We start from the raw sequence: 26701 nt of genomic DNA, 5'->3' as shown, positions 1-26701 counted from the left end.
TATAACTTGTACTAATGAAATTGTCTTCTTGGTTTTTTTCTCTATTTTTTCTTATGTGTTTTCCTGTACCTGTTATTCATTCTATTTGTTACTTCTTTTTTATATCATCTTTCACTATTGTAATTAAAACTTTTAATAAAGTTATAGCAAAAGAGATAAGTCTTTTAAGCCACCTGATTTTTGAAACAAAAGGAAGTTCAACGGGTTTGGAAAAGACTTGTGAACTAATTATAAATTATTCAATAGAAAGCTCGGAGGTAAGAAACAGGCAGTGATTCACATTTTTCTACAAACAACTTTGTAAAGAAATATATATTAAGCAAACTATACATTAGTAATGCCTGTAAGTTGTCTGACATTTCTTTTTCCTTAAATAAACTAGTCATTCTCTCCAATTTTGGCTCCCCCCACCTCAATTTTCTACTTCTGTATTTATTGGGTACATATATTTCTCTTTGGGCTGTTTGAAGAATTGTCTCCTTTCACTGCTATAGCTTTATGTGTATGTTTCCCAAGTTTAAAATGATTGTTTTCTTGTTTATTGTGGGCCTACTATGACTCTCTACACAAAATTACTATTAGAAGGAAAGGATTTATTTATAATAACATTTACTGAACCAATATGCACACTTTTCTATCCTAAGAAATGAAAGGCAGCATATTCTTTACTTAATTGTTTTTCAATCAACTGTTCTCAAAAACTTAATTCTTGAAATTGCTTTGATAAGTAATTAACCACAGCTTCCTCAAGGAAGGTCAACATGTACTTTTTATTGGCCACCTAATCTTAGCAGCCTGTTCCATGAAGAACCTGAATTCATTAATTCATTTTTGTGTGCATTAATACCCTTATTATTAAGAGACATGCTAGTCAATATTAAGAAGCAAAGTAAAATGGAGGTAACAGGATGTTCAGCTGAGTGTAACACTAATATAGTAAAGGCAAGGTGTGCTGTTCTGTACTCAAGGAAGAGAAGGCAAGATGATATATCTGCTGCAAATCATGAGGCATTACTAGAAAACATAGCATAGTATAGGTGAAAAACTATTACATAAAAGTGAACTGATGGATGGATGTCTTTGATAAGATACAGCTTACAAGGAAGATATGTATCTCTCTGTTACAAACACACACACACACACAGAGGGAGGGAGGAGGGAGGGAGGGAGGGAGGGGGAGGGAGGGAGAGAGAGAGAGAGAGAGAGAGAGAGAGCGCACTGCCACCGCGATGTTCTCTAAATACAGGAATGCCAGCTCTTTCATACTTTGCTTGAAATATCCTGGGAAGGAAACAGATTTTTGTTGTGCTTGATTTTAAGTGAGAGAATCAAATACAAAAAATAAAACAAAACACCAGACTTTCAAAAAAGAAGCTAAGGGCTGGCTAAAATGATTTCTCTATTGCATAAACACTCCTCTAGCTTAGACAAGTCAGGCACACGCCATAGCTCCAAGCAATCCCTATGCCAATATGCATCCTTTCCACAGAGAAATCCATGATGTTTATACCTTTAAAATCTTTAGTTGCATACTGAAAAATTCCAGTTTCCAGCTTGGAACTTTTGAAAAATTGGAACATTTGTACAACTATTGTAAAACAAGCTTTAATCATTTTTCTAAACACAGCCTTCACATTTATTAAATTAAAAATTAAAGTTATTTTTTTTTTAATTCTGTGATGTTTTGAAAGAATTCTATTTAACCAGGGTACTATACTTATCCATAAATCATGAATCATGATGTATGTGTTTTCAATTATCGTCTTCTCCATATTTTTGTATAGAAAGCAAACAAGTAACGTTTATATAATTTCCTATTCTTATGAAATTATAAACATATCTATCATTTAACATTTATCACTTAATACATGTATAGGTAGTCCTTGACTTATTACAATTGTGACCAAAATTTTCATTGCTAAGCAAACAAGGTAAGCAAGGCTGTTGCTAAGCGAGTCATGCCCAATTTTATAATTTTTTTGCCATGTTGTTAAGTGAATCACTACCACTGTTAAGTGAATCAAATGGTTGTTAAACAAATCTGGCTTCCCCCCACTGATTTTGCTCTTTGAAAGCCAACTGGGAAGCTCACAAATAGTGATCATGTGACCCTGGAATACTGCAATTTTGTAAATACATGTCAGTTGCCAAGCACCTGAAATTTTGATCATGTGACTATCAGGTACTGTGATGGTTTTAACTACAAGGACTGGTCCTTTTTTTTTCAGTACCTCCATAACAGAACAGCTGAATCGGCTGTAAGTCGAGGCCTATCTGAGCAATTAGGGTGTGAGTTCTAGTCCGATATGAAGGCAGCTGGGTGAATTTTGGCCAATCACTTTCTCTCAGCTCTAGGAAATGGGCACTGGCAAAAATTAACATAACATGAATGTGCAACCTATTGATGATTTAAAATATCTGCTAAAATTACTTGTTTTTCTCTCCTTGCTCTATAAATGTCAGAGTTACATATAGAAATCCAACAGCAAATCTGTTCTAAGTATAGAAGCAGTACTTTTCATTTGTAAATTGCTTATGAAGTGTGCATGCAAAAATGACAACATAAGAAACAGACACACTTCATCATCTAAAAGCATAAAAGGCATGATCATTTCCCTTAGCCACAACCAATGTAAAATGCATTCAGAACTTAACTGCTAAAGTTCCAAACCATTGGGTTCAATGTGATGTTAACACAGTTTGACAAGAGATATTGGCTTCTGCATGAATCTATCTTCTTTCATTAAATACCTACATATAAACGGACCATTCTAAAGCTCATACATACTCTATAATAAAACCTACCATTAATATATTCCTTCCCACATACGGAAACAAGAGTACAGACAGTCCCCTGTTTAAGAATGAGTTCCGTTCCCTAACTCTGTCTTTAACCCACATTTGTATTTAAGTCTCAATAAAGTTGAGTCTCGACCTCTACTTTTGCATATCAAGGATGAGAAACAACAAAAACAAACTTGTTACAACGTTAAGTTTTATACCTCAAAACTGAATTAAGAGGAGACAAATGTCCAGCAAGAACAACCCAATTCAAGGAAAATGTACTGGAATTCAATCTCTCATCGTCCTGAAGGGTTAGAGTTTCCCGAAGGGAAAGTGATCTGACTAAAAAGGCTGACAAACTGCTTTCTCAAGATCACAAACTGCTGAAGCCACACCAGCTTTCACAAACCGCTGAAAATAGGCTACCCATGTATTAAAAATGCACACACTATATTGTGACACTCATGAAAGCAATGCAGTTTCAGTGATTTGTTAACTTGAGGAAAGAGTACTGTAATGGGTTAGCAGTCTGTCATTTTATAACAGGTCGCCCCGTTCATATCTAGGGGTTGCCTTTAAGTTGGATATTCTTAACCTGGGGACTGCCTGGATTGATGGGTGGTAGTCCAACAATGCAACAGAAAGCAAAATCTCTTTTTCCTTCAATCAATTAACTGGAGCAAATGTTGGTTAATGGTTAATTAAGTTGCTAGCTGCTTATATCATTTTAGAATTCTGATACTATTCTGGTCTCATTACAGATCTCTCTTGAGCCAAAGATGAAGACAATTTTCTGGAATACTTAACATGTGTAAATGACTTGCTTTATAGCAGTCCCTTGTTTTCTCTTTTCTTTAAAGCATAGAGCTTTCCTGTTATTACTGTTTTAATGTCACTTGTCTTTCAGAAATCTCAGGCATCCCCAAGCAATCTACAAACCTAAAATTGGACAACTGCTGAACGTCAACTATAGAATAGCACTAAGTGTAAGTTGAACTTTTTCTGAGACACTTGAAACATCTTGTTATGAGCCAACGTGGCACAGAGGTTACAATGCAGTATTGCAGGCTAACTCTGCCCCTAACCAGGAGTTCGATTCTGACTGGCTCAAAGTTAACTCAGCTTTCCATCCTTCCAAGGTCAGTAAATGAGGTCCCAGATTGTTGGGGAGAGTATGCTGACATTTGTAAACTGCTCAGGGAATAATGTAAAGTACTATGGAGCCGTATATTAAGTCTGTTATTGCTATCTTGTTGATTTTCTGTAGCTGGGTCATGGAAACTACTCACGAGGAGAAAGCCAACTTCAAAATAAAAAAGCATGGCTCAAGTCTCTAACAAATTGCATCTTGATGCAATACAAAATCTATATTTGAAAGCCCGTCCAATTAAATGAAGATTAGGATGCATCAAGGAACATTTTAACTTTTCTCTGCATTTTCAAGAATTGCTGACAAGATTTTTTGTTTCTGTGTATCAATTTTCTGTAATACCACAGAGACTGTGTTGCAATAATTATAATGAAGGATTCAGCGCTCTTTCCATTCACAATTTTAAAAAAATCAGTTCTGCTTTAGAATAAAGAATTAAGCTTTTAACATAACATCTGTTTGCTGCTACATTCTTATTAGTACAATTTCTTTATAAATTAAGAAGTTTGGTTTTATTTTCAACAGCTGGTTCTAATATGGTTATATTTAACTATAATGACCAGCAGACTTTAAATACCCAATTACTACTTTTGGGATGCAAACTTATAATTGCTACTAGTCAGCGGCCCAACATAATAAAGTGGAGAGGGAAGGTTTATATGTTTGCAGAGATCCTCCTACAGAAATTCTTCATCTCAGAAGAGTATATTTTGCATGAACAATTATGAACAATGAACAATTATCTGAAAACATGAACGGCAGACTGTGGGCTAAGCCTATCCTTTTGCTATCTCTTCATTCAAAAATCTCTATTTAGAGAAAAAAAGTTTAAAATAAACATAATCCTATGTCCTAGTTATCCATCTTGCCCAAGACAACATCTTCTGTAAAATAGTATGCAGACAGTGCATTTTTCTCTTTGCAAAATCTGTAATAAGAGCATAATGCACTGAAAATGCTGAGCCACTACAAAGAAGGATTTGAACAAACTGTTCTCCAGACATTTCTGATGTTCTTCTCCACTTCCTCAATCCTTTTGGGTTTTACTATAGGCCTTGTGCTGTATGCTAGAGAAGTCAGAGATTGCTAACTATACCTCTTTTTTGACATAATGTGCAATTTGAAACAAACTAAGCTGGTATTTCCTACAGAATTAGGCTTGCCCAAAATTTAAGAGGATTATAGAAAAGAGAGAGAGAGACCTTTCTGAAAAGGAACTGTTTTATATTTTAACAAGAATACTGACAGTTTCTGTACTGTCTAATCTGAGTAAGGTGAAAAAGGAAAAGAAATTAAAAATGTAAACCTTATTTTTTTGATATACCTATAAGAACCGTAGACACTGTAGAGGGAAAACTCTGTTAGTCTATGAATTCAAAAAAATCAGAAGGAATCTGGTTTTCAACAAGATAGGAACCTTTTCAAACAGAAAAAAAATATATATTAAAAAGTCATAAAATTTCATGACCTGCAGGTTATTTATGAGATGCACATAGAGGATAAATTAATGTAGGATTTAAATAGCAACAGAAAACACGTTCCCTACACTCACAAAAATGATATTTTACATACTACAGTTTTTTTTGTTTGTTTGTTTACATTTATATCCCGCCCTTCTCCGAAGACTCAGGGCGGCTTACAGTGTATAAGGCAATAAGTTCACTTCAATGCAATTGCTACTTATTTCAGATAAGCTGGGAACCGTTGAATAAATTAATGAAGTTGGAGAAAATTGCCAAACATTTTAAAGACAATTATGGATCTGTTGGTTGGATTTTTTTCCCATATTTCTCTAAGTTGCTTAGAAATCCTCATTTTAGTTGTAAACCATTCTTTGTCAACACTCCATAGTTTCAGAATTTATGTACAGCAGTTACAAAATAAATCAGTGCACATCACAGAAGGGGTTTAGCATCATACAGTTTTGGAAAATAATAGTTTCCCAAGACAATTTTGCATATGAAAGTTGCTCATTTAATTTCAAAGGGATGAAAAAAACATCATATAGCGCTTTAATTGCTAAAAAATGCTGTTTCAGCTAACAAAGTTATAATTTATTCTCCATCAGCAGAGTAAGCATGTGCTCTGAATGAAAGAACCCTGTATTAAGTTCCTTTTAGCCAAATGTTTTAGCTCTCCATGCAAATTTGATATGAGAGAAAGAAAAACTCTACGTTTTGAGCATGAAATAAAATCCAACTGAACCAAAAGTTATAAGTTTACATTCTTTAGGATTGCCCAGTCTCCAAAAGCCTCTATATCAGAGGTGCCAAACTAGCAGTCCACAGACCAGATGCATCATGTGCTGGTCACCCCCACTCCCGTTTTAGCTAAGGGAGAAAAGTTGTGATAAGTCACATGACGACAACGTGTTGTTGCGAGTTTGACACTTCTGCTCTATATAACACATTTCAGTTATTCAATTTGCATCAAGCATTATCTAGAAAATCCTACAGAACCAGAATTGGGCAGTCTTGTAACTTTAACAGCATGATATGCCATGGTCACCAAAATCTGAGCATGTAGGCAATTATTATGCTATCAGTTCTGTATCTTAAACATGGTTCTGAGAATATTTATTGATGAAGGAATCTACCTTATCTGGGCAACATTTATATATTGACTTTATTTATAGCAGTCAGTCAAAATGAATTGGTTAATTTTAGTTTAATGTGTTACATGAATCCTGACATTGTGATCTTTAACTATGGTATCTGTCTGTCTGCTGTCTATGATTTTAATTCAGTCTTTATTCTTGGCAATTTTCTGGATAGGATTTTGGAAGTCTTTAGCACTGCCTCTTTCCTAATGCTGAGAACGGGTGACTGGCCCATGGTCACCCACCTGGCTTTGTGCCTAAAGCAAGACTAGAGCTCCTAGTTTGCTGGTTCCTATCCTGATGCCTTAATCACAACACTAAAGAGGCCCTCAGCTATGGTTTATGGTTTAGTGCAATTTATTCAAACCATGATTAAAGAAATAATGGTTTAGTGCAACAGTCAACTGGTACATATAGCTATGTGGCTCTCCATCATATTAATGCCCTTGGATCTCACATAAGACCCACATTTTCAAAAAATTAAAAATAATGCAGCTTCAATCCAATGTGATTACCTTTACAGATAATACAGTAATAATAAACTGTGATGGAAGAAAATAAGTCCAGCTGGGAGCTCAAAGATAGCAATCTTATTAGAAATTAAGCAACTGTTTTATAGCTAATTTCAGTTATCCTAGCACTGGGCGACAGGTATGTACTTGCCCAAACCAGCCATTTTGTGATTGCGCCCATAATTCACTTTCAAAATCCAAATGTGCTCACTGATGAAAGTATTTGCTTTTCTGTGCGCGGAAACATTGCATATAAAGAAAAGCTGCTTCTAAGCACTGGAAATTATATTTTGATCAAAACATGGTAAGGCAAAATAAGATTCCAGTAAATGAGAAAAGAAAATGAACAACCTACTTCATAACTGGAAACACATTCCACTATGACAAAGTCACATTTTCATTCAGTCCAGTATGTTTTACTATATCACAGGGATCACTGAAAATACTCTATCAAGACTTGAATATGGGGATAGTCACTAAATTAGATAGCTACTGAAAGGGAGAAAACAATGGCTATTAGGGTTGATGGCTATTTGCTCCTACAAAATATGGCACCATGCCTAAAATATTTGCTGATAGAGAGCAACAATGAAGGAAGGCTGTCAACCTTCTGCCCATGTTTATAGCCTTCCTAAATGCACCAGCTGGTCACTGCATGATGGTGAGTGCTGGATGGGACGGTTGATTATCTGTTTCAGCAGGGTTTTTCTTAAGGCTTTTGTAACAACAGTACAAAGCAATGCTGTTCCCACCCATTGTTTAGATGTGTGTTGTGAACCTCTTTATAGGTGGCCAAAGGGAGGAAGGAACACTCCAATTACATTAAACAGTAGGTGGTCACATTTTTCTCTTAGACACTTAATTGATCCTCCTTTCCTCATTGCAAATAATCCTAGACAAGTTTGAAAACTAAAAAAACTGGATGGCTCACTGAAATGAATTTTGAATAACGCAGGCCATAGAGGAAAATGCTTCAGGTGCCAAACTTAGACTGTTATGGAGAACCACAAGAAGCCTGCATTAAGAAAAACGGTTAAAGCCTTTGTTTGGAATATTACCTGTCAGTCAGAACTGAACAATGTTATATGTTTGTGGAAGATCAGTCTTTCAATATTTCTGGCCTAAAATGGAATAGTTTGATCATGTATTCTTCAAGTTTTGATTGGAAGTCTTTGCAACACTATTAACAAAAAACACAGACACCCAGTGAAGGCACATGAAATATTTCAATGTTTTTCAGGTAGTTCAGAATTTATCTCTTCCATTACTGGTTTCGATTTGAACAGCTCATTTAGTGACCATTCAAAGTTACAATGGCACTGAAAAGTTTTTATGATTATGATCATTGCTGCAGTATCCATGGTTATGTGATCAAAATTCAGATGCTTGGCAACTGACTCATATTTATGATGGTGCAGTGTCCTGGGAGGTCATGTGATCCCCTTTTACAACCTTCTTTAAAAACAAAATCAATGGGGAAACCAGATTCACTTAACAACAGTTTGACTAATTTAACAACTACAGTGATTCACTTAACAACTGTAGCAAGAAAGGTGGTAAAATGAAGCAAACTCACTTAACAAATGTTTCACTTAGCAAGAAAAATTTGGGGCTCAATTCTAAGCCAAGGACTACCTGTATTTTATGATGGCTCGGTTCTGCCCTTCTTTCAAAGAAAGTAAACAGAATCCCAGAGTTGAGTAATGGATTTTAGAAGGAATGTTGAGGATCTTATCAATAGGACTGGATAAAATTCATTGGCTATTCTAGTAGTTCAAGTAAACAACCCAATGAATTGTCTAGCTGAAATGTTACTGTTTATGTCACCACATACACTGTATATGAAATGAAAATGAATGCTGGATAACTTCAAAAGAAGTCCCCAGGATCTGTAACATTTAAACCAGTCAGGCAGTGGTGAGCAAATACATTAAGTTAGAAAGCTAGCCACCTAAAGAGCATAAGGGCACTTTTTCCTATCTGTATTTATTTTTTCAGCCTTTTCATATTTCCAAACAGCAGTTGGTCCAAAATGCATTTACAGTTTCTAAGTGTCACTGCCTACAGTTTTACTTATTTCAATCCCATTCCTATTTCTACTAGAAGGACAATTTCACAATAAAATCCCTCTTCAACTCTCTTTAGTATAAAAATTAGGGTGTCTTACGCTTTGAAGCTCCACTTAACCATAAGAACTATGTCAAAAATACAAAGCGTTGTTTTGCCTCAGCAGAATAAGGATTCTCTCCCACCCCGCATTTGACCTATTTTCATGCCTTTTCATAATTTGTATCTAGGTTGTACCAAACAGTAAGAGAAACAGCTGACAGCTAATCACAAATAAGAAATTGATACCCGAAGTAGACTTAATAATATTTAGGAAATGGGGACAAGGCCATTTCATAAACTGAAAGATGGAGTAAAGAATCAATGAGAGGATAGGAAATCCAGAAAGATGTTCATGGACCCTGAGTTAAATAAAAAAAATCCAGTTTGGGAACGTCAGTAGATTGTTTGAATAAAAAAAAAAAAGTGCAGGTATGTCCCTAAGTCAAATTGTGAAATGGGCTGTGAGATAAGCTTGGGGACAGGCGGAAGAATCACAGCCTAGACAACAGACAGGCAAAAGGAATCTCAGCCTACAGCGAATAGGCTGGGGAAAGCATCTCAAAAAGGATGGCCTCTTGGACATAAAGGAAGGTAATGAGACATGCTTTCAGATCAGCAAAATTCTGTTACTATAATCTTACAACAAAGGCAGGTGATGTCACAGCTTCCTTATAGTACTATCAGCTATTATTTCCCCCCCCTTACTCGACCTTTACCGTATATGATTATTCACTATCTTTTCTTCTCCATAATCTCGGGGGTTCTGTATATTTGACTCCTATCTTGGTTTACAACTGTTGTAATTTTTTTTAAGAAATAGTACATTTACAGTGCATTTATATTCTGTTTCCTGTGCTCCAATAAGATCCTGTGCATTCTGGTGGGAATGCCACCTCTTTTCCAATCATAACTTGTTGCTCTCCTTGGCCATATATCTTGGGCTCCAGGGTTGCTTGACTCCTTCTAAACAATGAGACCCATTGAAGGTTGGGCTCACAATTCCATTTTTTAAAACTAGTTTGCATGACAAACTTTTTTTTTTAGCAAGGGAAATCTTCCTAGGATTTCTCTTCTCCTAGCCTAAGTGAAAGTAATAATTATGAAATTCAGATTAGAAAATATCATTACAAGGACAGAAGCTCATAGCTGTCTATGACAGCTTTGTTAATTTCATCTGGTTTTTAAGAAGATCTATCAAACTTTTCATAATTGTTTTGTTTTGTTATGAAGTTTCACCTGTGAAATAGTAAAAAACAAAAAGAAAGAAGACAATGTATCAGGCAGCCAATAACCCAAGACAAATATTCATGATATTTTATCACTAAAAGATATAACAGCATAATCCTAAAAGCACAACAGAAATTCTCTCCACCTTATATCAGAGAAAATCAAGGCAGGTTAAGTTTCCGAGTTTCCTTCTTAGCCTCTCCTCATATTTTATGTAGCGGCCGTGAATTTCTCCTTCAAGGGTATCTAGGTGCTGCTCAACTGGAAGCTGTAGAAACTATTGTAATGCCAAAGATGAAGAAAAACTCAAATCCAGGCTGAAATGCTTTGGAGACAAAGAGCTTAAGGCTAATATACACAAGAACTGGAATCTGTAGCTGCCTTCCATCTAGATAGCGCCATGCTATAAAAAACTCCCGTTTCAAACTGCATCGGCCTTCTGGCACCTTTCTAATTTGATGCCCTAGAATTCCCATTACCTTCTGTTTGGCTGGAACTGATGGTAGCAATACAACAACTCTGGTAGGCACTAGGCTGCTTTGCATTAGCAAGTTGGAAACAACAAACCATTTTTAAAGTTGGCTTACAAGCAACACACACATAGCTTTCTTATGACAGAAAAATCCAGTTCAATTTAACAATATTTGCTTATTGCAACCATAATACTAGCATAAAACAATCTGGATTTTCCATGGGGTTATTCAGGAAGTGTTGTATAAGTACTTGCAGCACAGTTCAGTAGAAAAGATCAATTAACTTGCTGAACTGTCTTATGGAAGCTGGGCTGCCAACAAAAGACATCTGGGATGAGAACAAAGTTTAAGACAATCTAATTACAGAAGGGATCTCTAGGCACTGCATTTAATTTATTGCAAATGACACAAAAAAGTTTGTTCCTGAAATTTTCCAAGATATACCGGTAGTTCTAAAACAGGCATTTTAGAACCATCCAAAACAGGAACTATCCTCCACAATTGGCAAAAGTTTACATAAATGGTTGTATTTTAGCCCTTGTTTTCCCTGAAAGAACATAAAATATATTTTGAAAAATGTTCAACTCAATGTCCCAAAGGTGTTTTTTTCAAAAGGCAAGAGGACTTTCTTGATTTTTTTCCTTGAAAACATTTTGCTTCTGGTTCATGAAGCTTCTTCAGTTCTAAATTTCTTGGCCGAGGTGGCACAGTGGTTAGAATGCAGTAGTGCAGCCTACTTCCGCTTACTGACAGCTGCCTGCAATTTGGCAGTTCGAACCAGGCTCAAGATTGATTCAGCCTTCTATCCTTCCAAGGTTGGTAAAATGAAGACCCAGACTGTTGTGGACAATATGCTGACGCTGTAAACCACTTAGAAGGGCTGTAAAGCACTGGGAAGCGGTATCTATTGCTATTGCTATTCTTGGATGAGAAGAGAAATGTTTTCAAGGAAAAAAGAAAGTAAGTCCACTTGCCTTTTGGAAAAGCACCTTTTTGGATAACTGAGAATCTCCATAGACATTCAATTTAATGTGAACAGAATCATTCAAAGTGACTCCATTCATTCCATGCATGCTTCTAGGAGAGGATATTTAAGAATCCATTTCTGAAGGATTCCTGAATGGAACAAGAGAAAATGTGATGAACACACACTATAGAATACCATGCACCTTGCACTTTCTTATTGGCTTTTTGGAAAGCTGTCCAGATAATTCTCTGTTTAGTGTCTTGTAGGAAGATTAGATTGATTGATGGATGTGATTCTTATATTTTTGTTCTTTCTGATTCTATGGTGAGACCCTCCTGCTGATTTTTATTTCTGTACTAGCTGAATACCCGTGTTCTGCTACGAAACTATTTGATCAGGCTTGCTAAATTGACACTTACAGCTTGAAAATTAATGAGTAGTTACAATCGGCCTCTCCTCTCCCCTTCTCTCCCTCAGCCTTGCTCCACAGAAGCCTCCCCTATCCTATCCTCTTCTCTCCCTCAGGCTTGCCCCACAGAACCCTATCCTATCCTAACCCCCTTCTCTCCCTCAGGCTTTCTTCATAGAAGCCTCCCCTATCCTGCTTGCTGTTCTGAAAGTAAAACTGAAACTCCTCTCCTCTGCTTGTGTTTTGCATTTGGAACAGATTTCTTTTTAGGTGGGGAGGGAAAGTAGAACTTCTTAGCATGTTAATAATGTGTTAATAATACTATAGGAAATACTAATGCTCTGGTGGTCATTTTGAAAAACCCTTTCTTAGTGAGCACCTAGAAGCCAAGAGGAACATAGGTGGTAAATTTCAAGTCTGCAGGCTTTACGGTTCTGGAGATTTTGTGATGATGCGTGAGTGGTATTTCACTTTTATATATATAGATTTGCACCATTTTGCTGATATTTTCTTTCCCCCAAGGACTATACATAGCAGCTTTCTCCAAACAGCCACAACAAACAATACCTAGTCTTATTTTCCTCCAAATGGCTCTAATATAGAGATCCAGGTTCAATCTTCCATTTGGGGTTCATCATCTAATTAGCCCATGTCCAAAAATAAGTTATTGATAGTAATGAGAACAATAGGCAATATCTACAGTATGTTGCTCCTGAATCATTCAACATCTCCCATACATTACTTAAAAATCATAACCACAATTGCTAACATCACCCTTACTTTTTTATTCTTTGGAAACTGAAGCAATAGCTTGATCAAGATAGGAAATTCAAAGCTGAGGTAGGACCCATGAGTATCCAGCTCTAAACATCACACTTTTTGCCACTACATTACATCTGTTATTAGTACTGTTCTTCTTTATTAAAACTTGCGTATTCCATCAACTGTCTGCTATATCATCTCTTCTTTGCTCTTACATCAATTTCCCCAGTGATCCATCAATAAAATTACCACATCACTTTCTTTTTAGAGATCAGGAATGCTTGCCAATGGAAGCAAAGGTGCTGCAGATGTTATTTGCCCCAAGACACATGAACATAAGTGGAAATGATACATCAGCTATCTTGGGAGAAGCAGAAGAAAAAAGAAAAAAGAAAGGTTTTATTTATGGCTGAACTTAAAACAGAAAGAAAAACAAAGCATAGCTCCTAGGTATCCTATGGGAGACAAAACAGTAATAAAGCTAAAGCCATAAGGGGGTAATTGACTGCCAAACTAACCAACAAATTATGAAGAGAGACGATTATGGGAGATAATCGCCACAAGGCATCTAATTGCCTAATAAGACTATCTATCTATCAATGATAGCAATCATCCTTTAAAAAAAGAAAAAAGCAATTCTAAATCTCAGGTCCACATCCAAAATTCATCCATTGCATTAAGCCATAGCTTGCTTAACTGAAGTTTGTAGAATAAACAGCTAGATTTTATTACACCAGCAGAAATGAACAATTGGGGCAATTTCAAAAACAGATCCAAGAACTAGGGATAAGGTTTACTGGGAAAAAACAGAAAGCTACTATAACAGATGTTGATTAAAAAATAACTATGTTGTTTTTTTAAAAAAAATCATTTTCACATTCTAATATTTCTTTTCTTCTTCATTTCATTCCTGGATTACCTGTTCTTTTCTTTGGAATGAACTCAATTGTTTGCACCTGTTCTTCATTTTGTAACTTTCAGGCTTGCTTAAGCTTTTTTCCTTACTGAAACCTTTTATATAAACCATAATTAGATAAGTTTACATCATATTGATGATGTTAAAAAACAAAATAGCTGAATTAAGCTAACTTAAAGTCAAGCAAACCACTTTACAGCTTACCACTAGGTGTGAACACAATATATATTTGATAGCCAGCTATATTTCAACCAGATACTTGCACACTGCAGCTGTGATCCACGATGCTGACTGTGAAGAAGAGTCAATTCTTACATAAGGTTTATCCTTTCGCCCCACTAAGCCCATATAAAATATGCAACTCTATGCTAATCTTTAAATACTTCAGATTTAAGGAATATTTTCAAGACAAGAAACAAATACATAGCCATTATCAACACAATACATCCTGGGAGAATATGTCGCTGCAGATCACACTGAATACCAAATAAATAAATGCCCTCACATGGAGTTAGATTTTTATTTTGAATGCTTCCACCAAACCATTGAAACCACAACGATCAATTAAATAAAACATTCCTGTTTTCAACAATCTCAGCAGGATAAAACAAGGTACTATCCAAGGCCCCAAGAAAAGAATGATAACCAAACAAGTTAACCAACAACTTCCATTCCACCATCAACCTCAGCTTCAACCTGCATGCAGAACAAGTTTGATGTTACAATAAAATTATACAATAAACATATAAACACCATGTTATGGAGCAAAATAACAGATTTTCATGCATGCTTCCAATTTCCACACAGAACACATCACAAAATTTAACATTTATTGCCAGGCAACCAAGTTGTTCTCACCCAGTTTGCAGAGATGTTTACCTAACAGAATTAAATCTGACATTCAAGAGACTAAATGATCCACTCAACAAGATCAACACACAAATCAATAGAGCCAGATAAATTTCTAGGACACAAAGACAGAGCACAAAAACAGAATAACAAAACACCACTTGGTTGTCACTTTCAGTTTATAGCCCAAGGCACCAAACTGCACCATTAAAAAGCCATACTGGAAAATGACATCACACTTTCTCAGGTATTGACTATAGTCCCATACTTACATAAAACAACCACTCAACCAGAAGCAGTGTCACAAAAACATGAAACAACAAAACAATTATGCCAACATGGGAACCCATATCTTGCAATAAATCCAGATTTGCCTCAACATACCAATATCACAATCATTGGCCCAAACAACCTTATATACAAAGTTAGTGATGCCTTCACATGCTCTTCCTCAATCTAATGTGAAATATGACATAATTTGCCAGCAATATTGCTCCGGATTTTATACTGGATAAAGAAACCAGAGGAACAGAAATAGACACAAATTTGTGTCTCAGGACTTCAAACAGTAATAGCAGAGTAGTTTAGCCTCTCAGGGCATTTAAATACAGATCTATTTAAATGGTAACTATTTCAGAATAATCTAACTACACCAGCACAGTAGAGTGAAACTGTGGAAATCGCATACATCAAAGAGTTTCAAACTATCTCAGAAAGTCTTAACACATACAATGGAATTTTAACACACTGCAATTGTCTATTGATATTGATAGTGTATTTCCCCAACTACTCCCTCTCCCCAAGCATCCCAATTAAAAATCTTATATATATTTAGCTATTCCATGCATATAATAAAATGAATTGCAGTTCACAAATATTATACTTTATGTATTACTTTGAAAAAATGTTATATGACTTATCCTGATATTTAGCTAGCATAGAATTACCATCCTCCTATAATAAAAAGAAAAAGTAAATAGTTTTTCTGAACATTGGAACTTAATTATTGCTTGAACATTGTAGACAATTAAAATAATAGCCACTGAAGTCAAATTTCATTGGTTTCAGAAGTTTTCAGCATGTTTGACACAAAGCAATTCATACTGATTCCAACTGCATTGCAATTTTATATTGATCAAAGAGGCCTGTTGAAAAATAATATGTAACTATAGAAACATAGCTACAATACAAAATTAGGCATACTTCCATCATCTTAAATATGCTTAATTCTATGCTGGATAGTAGTCAAACAACATTTTGAGAGAAAGGTGTGGCTATACAGTTTAAATTTAGACTTCATATTAAGTGAGATCTGGCACTAAGAACATAATAAACATAATACAATTGCTGCAGAGTTAAATTGATATAGTTTTATCCTATAGTATTTGTAAAGATTTTATTCTTTTATTCAGTCACAGTATTTATATTAAAACTGTGAACAAGGGACTCTATTATTTATGGGACTTCTTCTCTTCAGATCCAGCAGAATGTCCTATCAGGAAATGTCAGCTGGGTGGATTAGGAAGTGGGCCTTTTCTATAATAGCACCTTCCCCAGAGGAACCTACCCTCTTGGCTCCAAATACTATGTTGGCATTACATAAAGTTTGAACAACGTCACTATTTTCCCCAAAAATGGGATCTAGGTTGTTAATGGTTCCTCAAAATGGATGTGTCATCTGCTAAATATTTACATTGGCCTCTGCTGCTACTATGCATACTAGATAGTACTTTATAGTATAAAGTTTGTTTTTTTTTACTACTGGTTCATTGAACCAGTAGCTTTTATCGCTACTGGTTTGCCCGAACCAGTGTGAACCAGTAAGATTTCACCACTGCTTTATACCTAAAATGACAATAGGATTACTTTTTTCCAAAGAATTTTCACATGGTAAAAAAATTCACTAGATATCGCAGTAGAGCATCATATTGCCAGAAAATTAGATTATATGTATGTGATGGTCTATATCCTTGATTGCCAGAATACCAATGGAAAAAGCAAAAGGAGCTATGTTCATCCTCTTCTAAAAGAAACCATTTCTGAAACTGCTGGAAATATAGTTGTATGCAAGGATATACCAGTAGAATTGCTGGACTGAGACAACTGCTACTCAGTTTTAAGCTCAATCCTAGCCATGGAAAGTTGCAAAATTATTTTAGTAAAATCAACACATGGTTGTTATTGTACACATGGAAAAGGGAGTGTCATATACATTACCTTGATCTTTAAGAATCCAGAATAAAAGAATAATATATTATATATTGGCAATAATTTCCCCATCCAGTCATGTCTGACTTTCTTAGCTGAGGGAGCCGGTGTTGTCTGAAGACCCTTCTGTGGTCATGTGGCCAGCATGACTAAATGCCAAAGGTGCATGGAACACTATTACCTTCCCACCAAAGTGGTATCTACTTGCATTTGCATGCTTTCTAACTGTTAAATAGGCAGGAACTGGGGCATGTAATGGAAGCTCACCCTGTCGTGCAGCACTCGGATCTTGAACCCGGGCTGTCAGCCTTCCAGCTGAGTTTAGCATTGAAGGAATTGCAGGAACTCACCCAATGCTATAAAATTTGTTGATCCGAAGATTCCTACTAGCTGAAACACAAATAATGAGCAATTTCTGAAAGTGATTAGGAGAGAAGATATGTGAACCCAAAACCCAAAACCCTTTTGTAGGTGCCAATCGTGATTTGAGCAAGAGGTCACTTCCTTATCTCCTAAAGCTTTAAATCTGCCATAAACTGTCTTAATAATTAAAAGGGAATTACAAATAACAAATCAACAGGTGACCTGAATAATCTTCCTTTACAAAAAAAGCTTCTTAAAATTTGGAAGAATTTTGTGAGAAGGGGGAAAGAAAAAATGAGAAGAAATCAAGTTTTAGGATATTATTTGAAGGTGCTAAATATCAAGACTGCTGAAAATAGAAGGAAAGAATACAAAGTTGGTTCACTGAATCAAGGTTAAAATAGATATGTTGTTAATCTGATAAACTTAATGAACTTTTACTAATCAGGATTGAAATGATAAAGTTTTTAAGAGTTTGGTTATAGATAAGAGATGGAATATGGGAAGAAGAGATTATTCATTGTATTTTAAGAGACAATAAGTTATTAAAATTGTTTATTCTTATGATGAAAATATATTTACGTATACTTATGTAGTTTTCTTTTTCTTTCTTTTCTTTTTTATTTTATTTTCTTTTTCTTTTCTGCACTTTTTATTTTTTATTTTTGTTTAGTTTGTATTAGCTTATCACTTGAGTTTTAATTTTTAACAAAATTACTATTTAAAAAGGTCTTTCACGGCTTTATATATGACTTTCATTTTAAAAAGCATAAAATATAAGCAAGCGTACTTTTCATATTCACATATATTACATTGAGGGTAACATTGTTTTTGATGTATTTAATAGATTGCTTCACTCTATCATTTTAAAAGAAAACCAATGACCAAGAGTTTTAGAGTTACTTTGCACACCATGAAATGGGTTCCATGAACTAAATAGGGACAGCAGTATTTTCTTTATTCCATAATATAAATAAACAAATGGAGATGGGGAACCAAACAAATATCAGCAGAAGTGATGCAGACAAGATGGAGAAAGATAGCTTTGCTTCTCACTGCAAAATTTTAAAACTGTGCTTGCTGGTATCTGAAATGCGACTGTTTTTTCTAGATTAGTTCTTTCTGCAGATTTTTTTTTTAAAAAAAATTTCCGATCCCTCTTTCAGAAATAAAAACTACATGTCTCATTATGGAATGCACACTAATTGTCTTGAAATTTCCCCCCTTCCCTCTATTTATCCCTTTCTATATAGTGGTAATGCTTTAGACATTCTCCTGAAATATATCAAATTGCTGGAATTGGTACAACCACTGTTTTCTTTCTTCCTCTTTCAGTATATTATCAATCTGGCATGAATGCACAGATTGTTTCTCTTCTCCCAGGATTACAAAGTAATAGGTGCATCCAATATGGTGGTTTGCAGTTTGTAGGTACACTTCAGACTCAAAATATATTCCAATAAATAGTCTGGGAATTGTTGGCTTACCTCATTCAGCTGCCCGTGGCAATTTTAAACAAACTGGTTGGAAAAGTCTGGGAGTTAAAGGTCCACGCATCTAAAGTTCCAAGTTGAGAAATGCTGATCTAGAGCTAGTGGAGTTTAACTGGTAAGACAAGGGAAACCCAAGTTCACGTATACCCCAAACTATTCAAACTCAGCAAAATCTACTGAATAGATTATCTTTATAATAATAAAGGCAGGAGGCAATGTTATATGTGCTACTTTTAGCACTTGGAAGAAATGCAGAATATTGATCTAAAATATGATTAAATAAAATATAATACTCAAAAAGGACATAGAAATGTATTTTATACCACTGATATTTAAGACATACTAATCTTTATTCTGCAGTTGTAGGATCTACAACTTCTTTCCTACTGATATCTGGAACTCACAGATATTATTCAAAGCAAAATGTACATGCTTGATAAATGATAATAGAGACATTTCAGTTTATCAGCCACACCTACTTGTCACAGTATCTCTTTAACCATATTCTATAGACTGTATGGGCTTTTTCAAGAAAACTATTTAATAACAATTGTCACAAAGAACCAATTATTATCTTTATCACTCCAATTCTGCTGTCACCTATAAAAAGAATTATGCCAAAACATTCCAACAATCAGGTTCTTATTACAAATGTTCCATAAAGAACAGCCATGTCAAAGTTCATGATAAAGAATGGCAGCTGTTATTATCTCACTTGGAGATCATCAGTCTTTGCTGTTTCATCTTCCATTTAATGCATTTCAGTCCAAAGAATGGAATGTCAGAACTACCCTATGCCTTGACATGAAAGAAACAAACACAAAGTTTCCAGAAAATATATTGGGGCTTGCTTTCTTGTAATGCAATATCCCCTCTTGCAATAAGAAATTGCAATTGCAATTTGCAAACAAGCACTAACCCTGACACTAAAGACCAACACATCAAAATATAGAATTTGGCATGTCAGAATTACAGAAGCAGATGCAGTTTGTCCCAAGATCCCTAAGGAACTAAACTGGCCCAGCCACCTGCAAAACCAGGAAAAGTTCCAAAGCATTTGAAGGCCTATCAAGTCTCCGTAACTAATGGCCAAAGGGGGAGCAATGGTAGATTTTCAAATATATTTCTAGATCCAGTAAAAAAAATTGAGATGCTTTTTTTTCACCTATGTCTCTATAGTCACAATCTCGCACTGGAAATCTGTAATCAAGGCAGGAAACCGGGGTTTTAAGATACCACCATTGGGCTTAGGGAGCTCAGAAGTGGTTCCATTGTTTAGTATCTGGATTGTAAAGGAGGACAAAAAAGAATTTAAAATGAAATGTGTTCATATAATCCGTCTGCTACCTTTTCTTACCACCCATTTGTTTCCTTCAAATGCAACTTGGTTTATCGGCATTGACATAATAACATAATAGAATTTGTTATTATTAATTTCCTAGATTTATACCTACCAAAATCAAAACATATGCAGTGATTCATAGCATAATTCATTCTTAAAAATCAGTAATCCAAAAACAGCTAGAACATTAATTAGACCTAAACAAAAACCCATATTTTCATGGCTTCCACCTGGCCATCCAGAACAGCCAGAGTCTAGAAGGACTTATATGTTGTGGACTTACTCTCTCAAAGGTATTGTAACCCTTCAAGAGACAATACTGGAGCTGTCACAGCTTCAATATACAAATATTTTGCTATTTAGAAAATGCCTAACAATAGAAGAAAGAGTTTCATTGCCATTTCTCCTATTCTTTGTAGCCAAACTAAAAGTAGGTGCCAGAATACCTGCATTCTCACAGGTAACTAGACTGCTGGTTATTTAAAATGATATTACCTAAGTTCAGTGAAAGTTTGGATATTAAACAGGATTTATGCAACTTATTACATTTTTCAGGTTTACTGATTGCTATTTCATAAACTTTTTATTTCTCTTCCTCCTTACCAGGCAGAAAAGAATCTATCAAATAATCCACCTCATATTAGGACCGCTTCCTTTTCTCCAACATATGGCCAACCTCTGAAATAACATACATTAATAACAAAAATAAACAGCTGAAAGCTAAGAATTAAAACAAAGAAGAAAGTTGTATTTTCCAAACCTATATTACGCAGGAAAGATATTTAATTGAATGGAAAAAATGGATTGATTATTTACAAAATAGATATCAGATTAAGAAATATCAGACTGCCTTTGAATAATTAGGAAGTATTATTTTATGTAATGGGGAGGGGGTTGGGAGATGAAAAGATTTGGATGAGGTTAATTGGATTAGAAAGGAAAAATTTTACTCTATGTTTGGTTTATGTATAACAATACCTTGCGATTGACCCGGGAAGCCGGGGGGGGGGGAGGGAGGGGGGAAGGGGGTTTTCTGGGAGGGAGGGGAGGGGAAAAAGGGGGGAAAATGTTTTTGTTTTTTTAAAAACTTTTTCAATAAAAAAAAAAGAATATAGTTCTAATTTCTAAAAAAGTTCTTTATTACATACTCTCTCTCTCTCTCTCTCTCTCTCACACACACACACACACACACAAACACACACACGATCACTGAAAAATTCAGGACTTTGAATAATTATTTTCTTTACTTCAGAAGTTTTGATGGAACAGAGCGTGATCAAAGAGATTAACCTTTTATATATGTTTTAATCTTCAAATGATTTAGAAAATAAAATAGCACATTGAGGCCATAGTAATCTAACTTATAGAGAGATAATTAATTCAACCCCAATGTATGATATCAGGTGTGGGCGACAAGCTGATGAAAACTTGTTTGATCCAAAAAAAAAGCTGACCTTGTACTTGTAGGGGAAAAAAAGAATATACCTATAGGTTTCTTCTTCTCTTCATATACTCTTTAATGTTCTCTGTCTTAAATTTCACTTTTGCGTTCCTTCCTTTGCTTCTAGTTTGTCTTTTATAACTTTTTTTAATCTCCAGTTTGATGTTCCCCATTTTTCCACACCTATGAACTTATTTTTCAGGGTTTCAGAACTTTAACATTTACAGTTTACAATGAAAGCATTACATGAAAATTGGCTAGAATTCATAACCAATATTAAAACAATGACTAAAATGTAATTTATTCTACCCACAATGAAAAGCCTAGGCATCTTAGAGAGGTATTATATATTCCTTTTTTCAATATGGTCCTGCCTCCACTCAGGATTGTATCCTTCCTCCTTCCTCAGCTAGTCCTTTCCTTTTTGCTAGAGGAATACCTTAATTTTAATCAAGACTTGTAAGAGCACAACAACCAATAGCAAATTCTATTTTTGGAAAATCAGCTTCAGATAGATTTAAATATTACAGAAAATTTCAAAATATCAGCAAAATGCAATAACAAAGAAATATTGGAGGGGAGGGGGTTCCCCAGCAATTAAGTCCAAAAAGGATCCCTCTTTCTCCTGTATAAAAGTCACCATCTTTGATATCAAATTCATTTCTCTTATTCCCAAATACTTGCTTCAAGGGAACAGAGTCCTCCCCTGAAAAATCTAGGCCCCAGAATAATTTATCCTATTTACTTTGGAAGTCATGACAGAACAGAGTGTGCATCAAAGAAGATAAGCTTTGTTTATTGATTTATTGTAATGTTTTGGAAAATAAAGAGAGACTGCGCTGAGTCCCTGAGCTCCAGTTTATGGATGGAGAGTTAGTTCAAGCCCTCAGCTAGGCTGTGTCTCCACCTGATTCACATCTTGAAGGCCAGGCCTGAAGAAGGACCCATTGTTTCTACCACGCTGCACTTCTGCACCTACGGTAGAAGAAGGGCTATCGATGCACGGTCCCCAGGGCAAATTCACTCGGAAGGCAGCCCGGGAGATGGCAATCTCCGAGACCGCTGAAAAGGAAAATTCGGGGCTGTGTGTGAAATGGTTGCGAAAAAATCCCGAACAGAAGGACGCCCGTAAAACTACCAAACGCGCACAGAGGAAGGAAAGCGAGGAATCAGAACGGCGTTAAGTGGGAACGAAAAGGAAAGCAGCGATGCACTAAAATGAAACAAGGGCGCCAGCAGAGTGGAGGGAAGGGCGGGGGGACAGAATTGGCCATTCTTATCGGTGCTCCCGGGAAAGAAGGAAAGATGGGGCAGGTGAAGGGGGTCTACCTCCTTCTTCTTTTGGCTTCCCCCGAACTGGAAACAAAGGAGGAAGAGGAGGCAGCTCCCGGCAGACAGGTGCAGCCTTAAGAGCCGTAGCGATGCCATGGCTTCCCCAACAGCGCCCTTCAATACCTCCCGTCTACCTGCTCAGCGGCCGTTATCCACGCCACTTTCCCGGCCCGAATTGGGCCGGGCAGTGGCCAATCCAAAAGCAAGCTCCTGGGCAAAGCGTTCTGGGAAATGTAGTCTCCTCTCGTTCTCCCTACAGCACGCCTTCTTTCTCCCTTCAAGAGAGAAGAGCTGCTTATTTGCTTATCTGTATTACGAGAGGATGCGGGAATAGCAACCGTCGTTTTAAGGCCGGAATTGGAGGCGTTTCTCAGTTCGGAATTTGGTGCAGCTGTTTTGTTTCCCGGGAAGAAAATGGATTGGCCTGAACAGAATTTGCTGAGGATACGGACCTAAATAAATTAGACTATATCTCATAGGTTTAGGTTAAAATAAGTAAAAGAGATAATAATAAGAGGGTGATAAATTGACTTTAACAAGGATTAGGGAAACTTGTGTTTCCATGCTTTTAAAATCTGGAAAGAGATTCTGCACTGTTGACTTCTTCTCTGACTCCTGAATATTATGATGGAGATAAAATACGAAACTGGTTAGTACAGTCAAGAAATATTGCAAAGTTTCATATGTAGTCACCAGGGAACCCACATAGATCGAAAACAAATATGAAGTCACCCAGGTTAATCTTACAAGATCCATTTACATAATGCCGGCATAATAATACTCTCATAATACTAGACAACACAGTATCAACAATAGAAACCTTTAAATTTCTAGGCTTTATCATATCGCAAGATCTAAAATGGACAGCTAACATCAAAAACATCATCAAAAAAGGACAACAAAGAATGTTCTTTCTGCGCCAACTCAGTAAGCTCAAACTGCCCAAGGAGCTGCTGATTCAGTTCTACAGAGGAATTATTGAGTCTGTCATTTGCACCTCTATAACTGTCTGGTTCGGTTCTGCAACCCAACAAGAAGGACACAGACTTCAGAGGATAATTAGAACTGCAGAAAAAATAATTGCTACCAACCTGCCTTCCATTGAGGACCTGTATACTGCACAAATCAAGAAGAGGGCCGTGAAAATATTTACAGATCCCTCACATCCTGGACATAAACTGTTTCAACTCCTACCCTCAAAACGATGCTATACAGCACTGCACACCAGAACAACTAGACACATGCTAAACAAATAATTCCTCAACACTGTCAAACTATTTACTAAATCTGCACTATTAATCTTCTCATTGTTCCCATCACCAATCTCTTTCCACTTATGACTGTATGACTGTAACTTTGTTGCTGGTAATCCTTATGATTTATATTGATATATTGACCATCATTTGTGTTGTAAATGTTGTACCTTGATGAAGGTATCTTTTCTTTTATGTACACTGAGAGCATATGCACCAAGACAAATTCCTTGTGTGTCCAATCACACTTGGCCAATAAAAAATTCTGTTCTATTCTATTCTAGTGCATTGTCCAGATGCTACAATGACAGATGCATGTTTGAAAACCAGGTATCCAGTTTTTTCTGCACTTCAAGTCAAAATAGCTTTGGAGGAAAATGCCCAGTGATTACAATGGAGGGATGAGCCTCGAGTAGAGTACAATAGCTAAGAAAAACTGGACTGATCTACTCTCTGATTGCTACATCAACAATATTGCCAATAAAGTTTTGTAGATCATATCCATGACAAATCTTATATCAGAAAAAAAGATCAAACACTGCTATAAAGCTGATGCAATTAAATACTTTTAACTTCTCTATTCAATTTTTCTAATTTTAATTTTTAGCACTTTTAACTTTTTATTATAAGTCACCCACAGTCACTGTATCAGTAAGATATAAATTTAATAAAGACATGCACACTTTCTAATTTGACAAATGACTACATGACTCCAAAAGGAAACACAATACAGAAACAAAATGCATGCAAGATAACCATCAAGTTTAACTTTGTTGTAACAAAGGATTGTATTAAGACTTAGGGGAGAACTGCTCTTTCTGCTCAGCACATCATCAAGGTGGGCCATTCCCCACTTCTTGAGGGCAGGAACAGAGGAAAGCAATTCCTCCTATTTCCAGCCAATTGCAAATGCATTCCATTCACAATCTTCAGTTCATCTTCAATTTAAAACTGCTTTACAACCTAAGCTCTCATAAGCCTTTCAGAGCAGATGGTTTCCAGGGCTTTGGTCCATTCTAGTAGCAGCCTCAGTTTTGGCATAGCATCTTTCCTCCAGTAGCTGGTGTTGCTCTATGCCAGTGGTGAAATCTGAACCGGTTTACTACAGGTTCGTTGGCTGCATATGTGCACTGCACGCACATGCACAGTGCGCACCACACACCAAATTGAGGTGTGCATACACGCAGTGCACACCAAAAGGAGACATGGGGTAAGTAGAACAGCGAGCGGGGGGGAGGATCAGCTGTGGCGCGCAATCTTTTTTTTTACTTTTAAAAGCATTTTTTTACAACCTTCGGTGGAAGAGGTTATAGAAAAAATGTTTTTAAAAATAAAAAAAAAGCCTTTGACGATCAGGCAACAGCTGGGATCATCAGAGCCTTTTTTTTAACCTTTTAAAAGCATTTTTTTTTGGCCGAAGAGGTTGTAAAAAATGCTTTTAAAAGTAAAAACAAAAGGCTCTGATGATCACGTGGCTCAGCTGTGATTTGGCTCAGCTATTTGGCCAAATAGGTTGTAAAAATTGCTTTTAAAAGTAAAAAAAAAGGCTCTGACAATCGCGTGACTCAGCTGGGCATGGGCGGGCGGGCAAGGATTTTTGCTACTGGTTCTCTGAACCAGTCGCCGCCATCACTACCGGATCAGCCGATTTGGTCCAAACTGGGAGTATTTAACCCCTGCTCTATGCCTACATTTCATCTGCTAGGATATTATGTTTTCTACTGATCAGGAATTGCTTTAAAAAAAATAATCTTGCAGCTGATCCACCAAAGGCCACATTAAGTTAGTGAGCTACCCTCAGCTCCAGAAGTTTCTGCTGAATTCTTTGTTCATATCAGCAGGTAGGCGCCCTTTCATTTTCTGTCCAGGTTGGATAAAACATGTTGGTCTTGCTTTCCCACCTCCTGTCCACAGTTCTACAAGGCTTTCCTTCCTCTTCCTACTTGTTTTATGGGACTGAATTGTCAGTTTGTACCTGTTCAACGTTTTTGTGGTCTTACAGGAATGGAAGAAACAAAAGAACTTGGCATGAGAACAATGATGGTACGATAACAGAAAAAAGAAATGATAGGTGTTAATGTCAAAGAAAATAATGTAGGAACTGGTGGTGAAAACATCCATTAATGGAAACACCTGGGAAACAAAGGAAACAGAAGAACAGTTCCAAAAAAAGAGAAGGGAACCACCAGTAGACTGATCCAGCCAGGTACCAACCAGTGAGACGTTTCTTCCCCATATGGATGGGAAGGACAAGAAGCAAAGTAATAATAAGGCAGCTATAATCTAGGCTGAACATTAGCCTAGCCCAGAGGTGTCAAACTCATGACGTCATCACATGATATATCTCAACCTTTTTTCCCTTCCCCTTTTTTCCCCTTTGCTAAACTGGGCGCGGGCGTGGCCAGTGTGTGACAGATCCGGCCTGCGGGCCGCAAGTTTGACACCCCTGGCCATTGTCAATCAACTGTTCAATTCTGAAATTTCTGAAGTTCTAGATGGGAACAACATGGAG

At 36.3% G+C, this 26701-nt stretch overlaps 1 protein-coding gene across 4 annotated transcripts in view; it reads right to left on the bottom strand.

Annotated features, from left to right (window-relative positions):
• The window catches only part of TUSC3 (tumor suppressor candidate 3), a 128479-nt gene extending 105307 nt beyond the window's left edge, over nt 1-23172 (bottom strand). For 3 of the 4 annotated variants that reach the window (XM_058193550.1, XM_058193554.1, XM_058193553.1), the window contains exon 1: nt 22934-23115. In XM_058193550.1, the coding sequence (XP_058049533.1) occupies nt 22934-23032 (99 nt within the window). In that variant the 5' untranslated portion in view covers nt 23033-23115. Of the gene's footprint in view, nt 1-22933 lie in introns of all 4 variants that reach the window. The other variant, XM_058193551.1, reaches the window with a different exon arrangement.
• Nucleotides 23173-26701: the final 3529 nt, after the last annotated feature.

This window comes from Ahaetulla prasina, chromosome 8, assembly GCF_028640845.1.
Source record: "Ahaetulla prasina isolate Xishuangbanna chromosome 8, ASM2864084v1, whole genome shotgun sequence".
Classification (NCBI taxonomy): Eukaryota; Metazoa; Chordata; class Lepidosauria; order Squamata; family Colubridae; genus Ahaetulla; species Ahaetulla prasina.
This window is presented reverse-complemented; position numbering and strand designations above follow the sequence as displayed.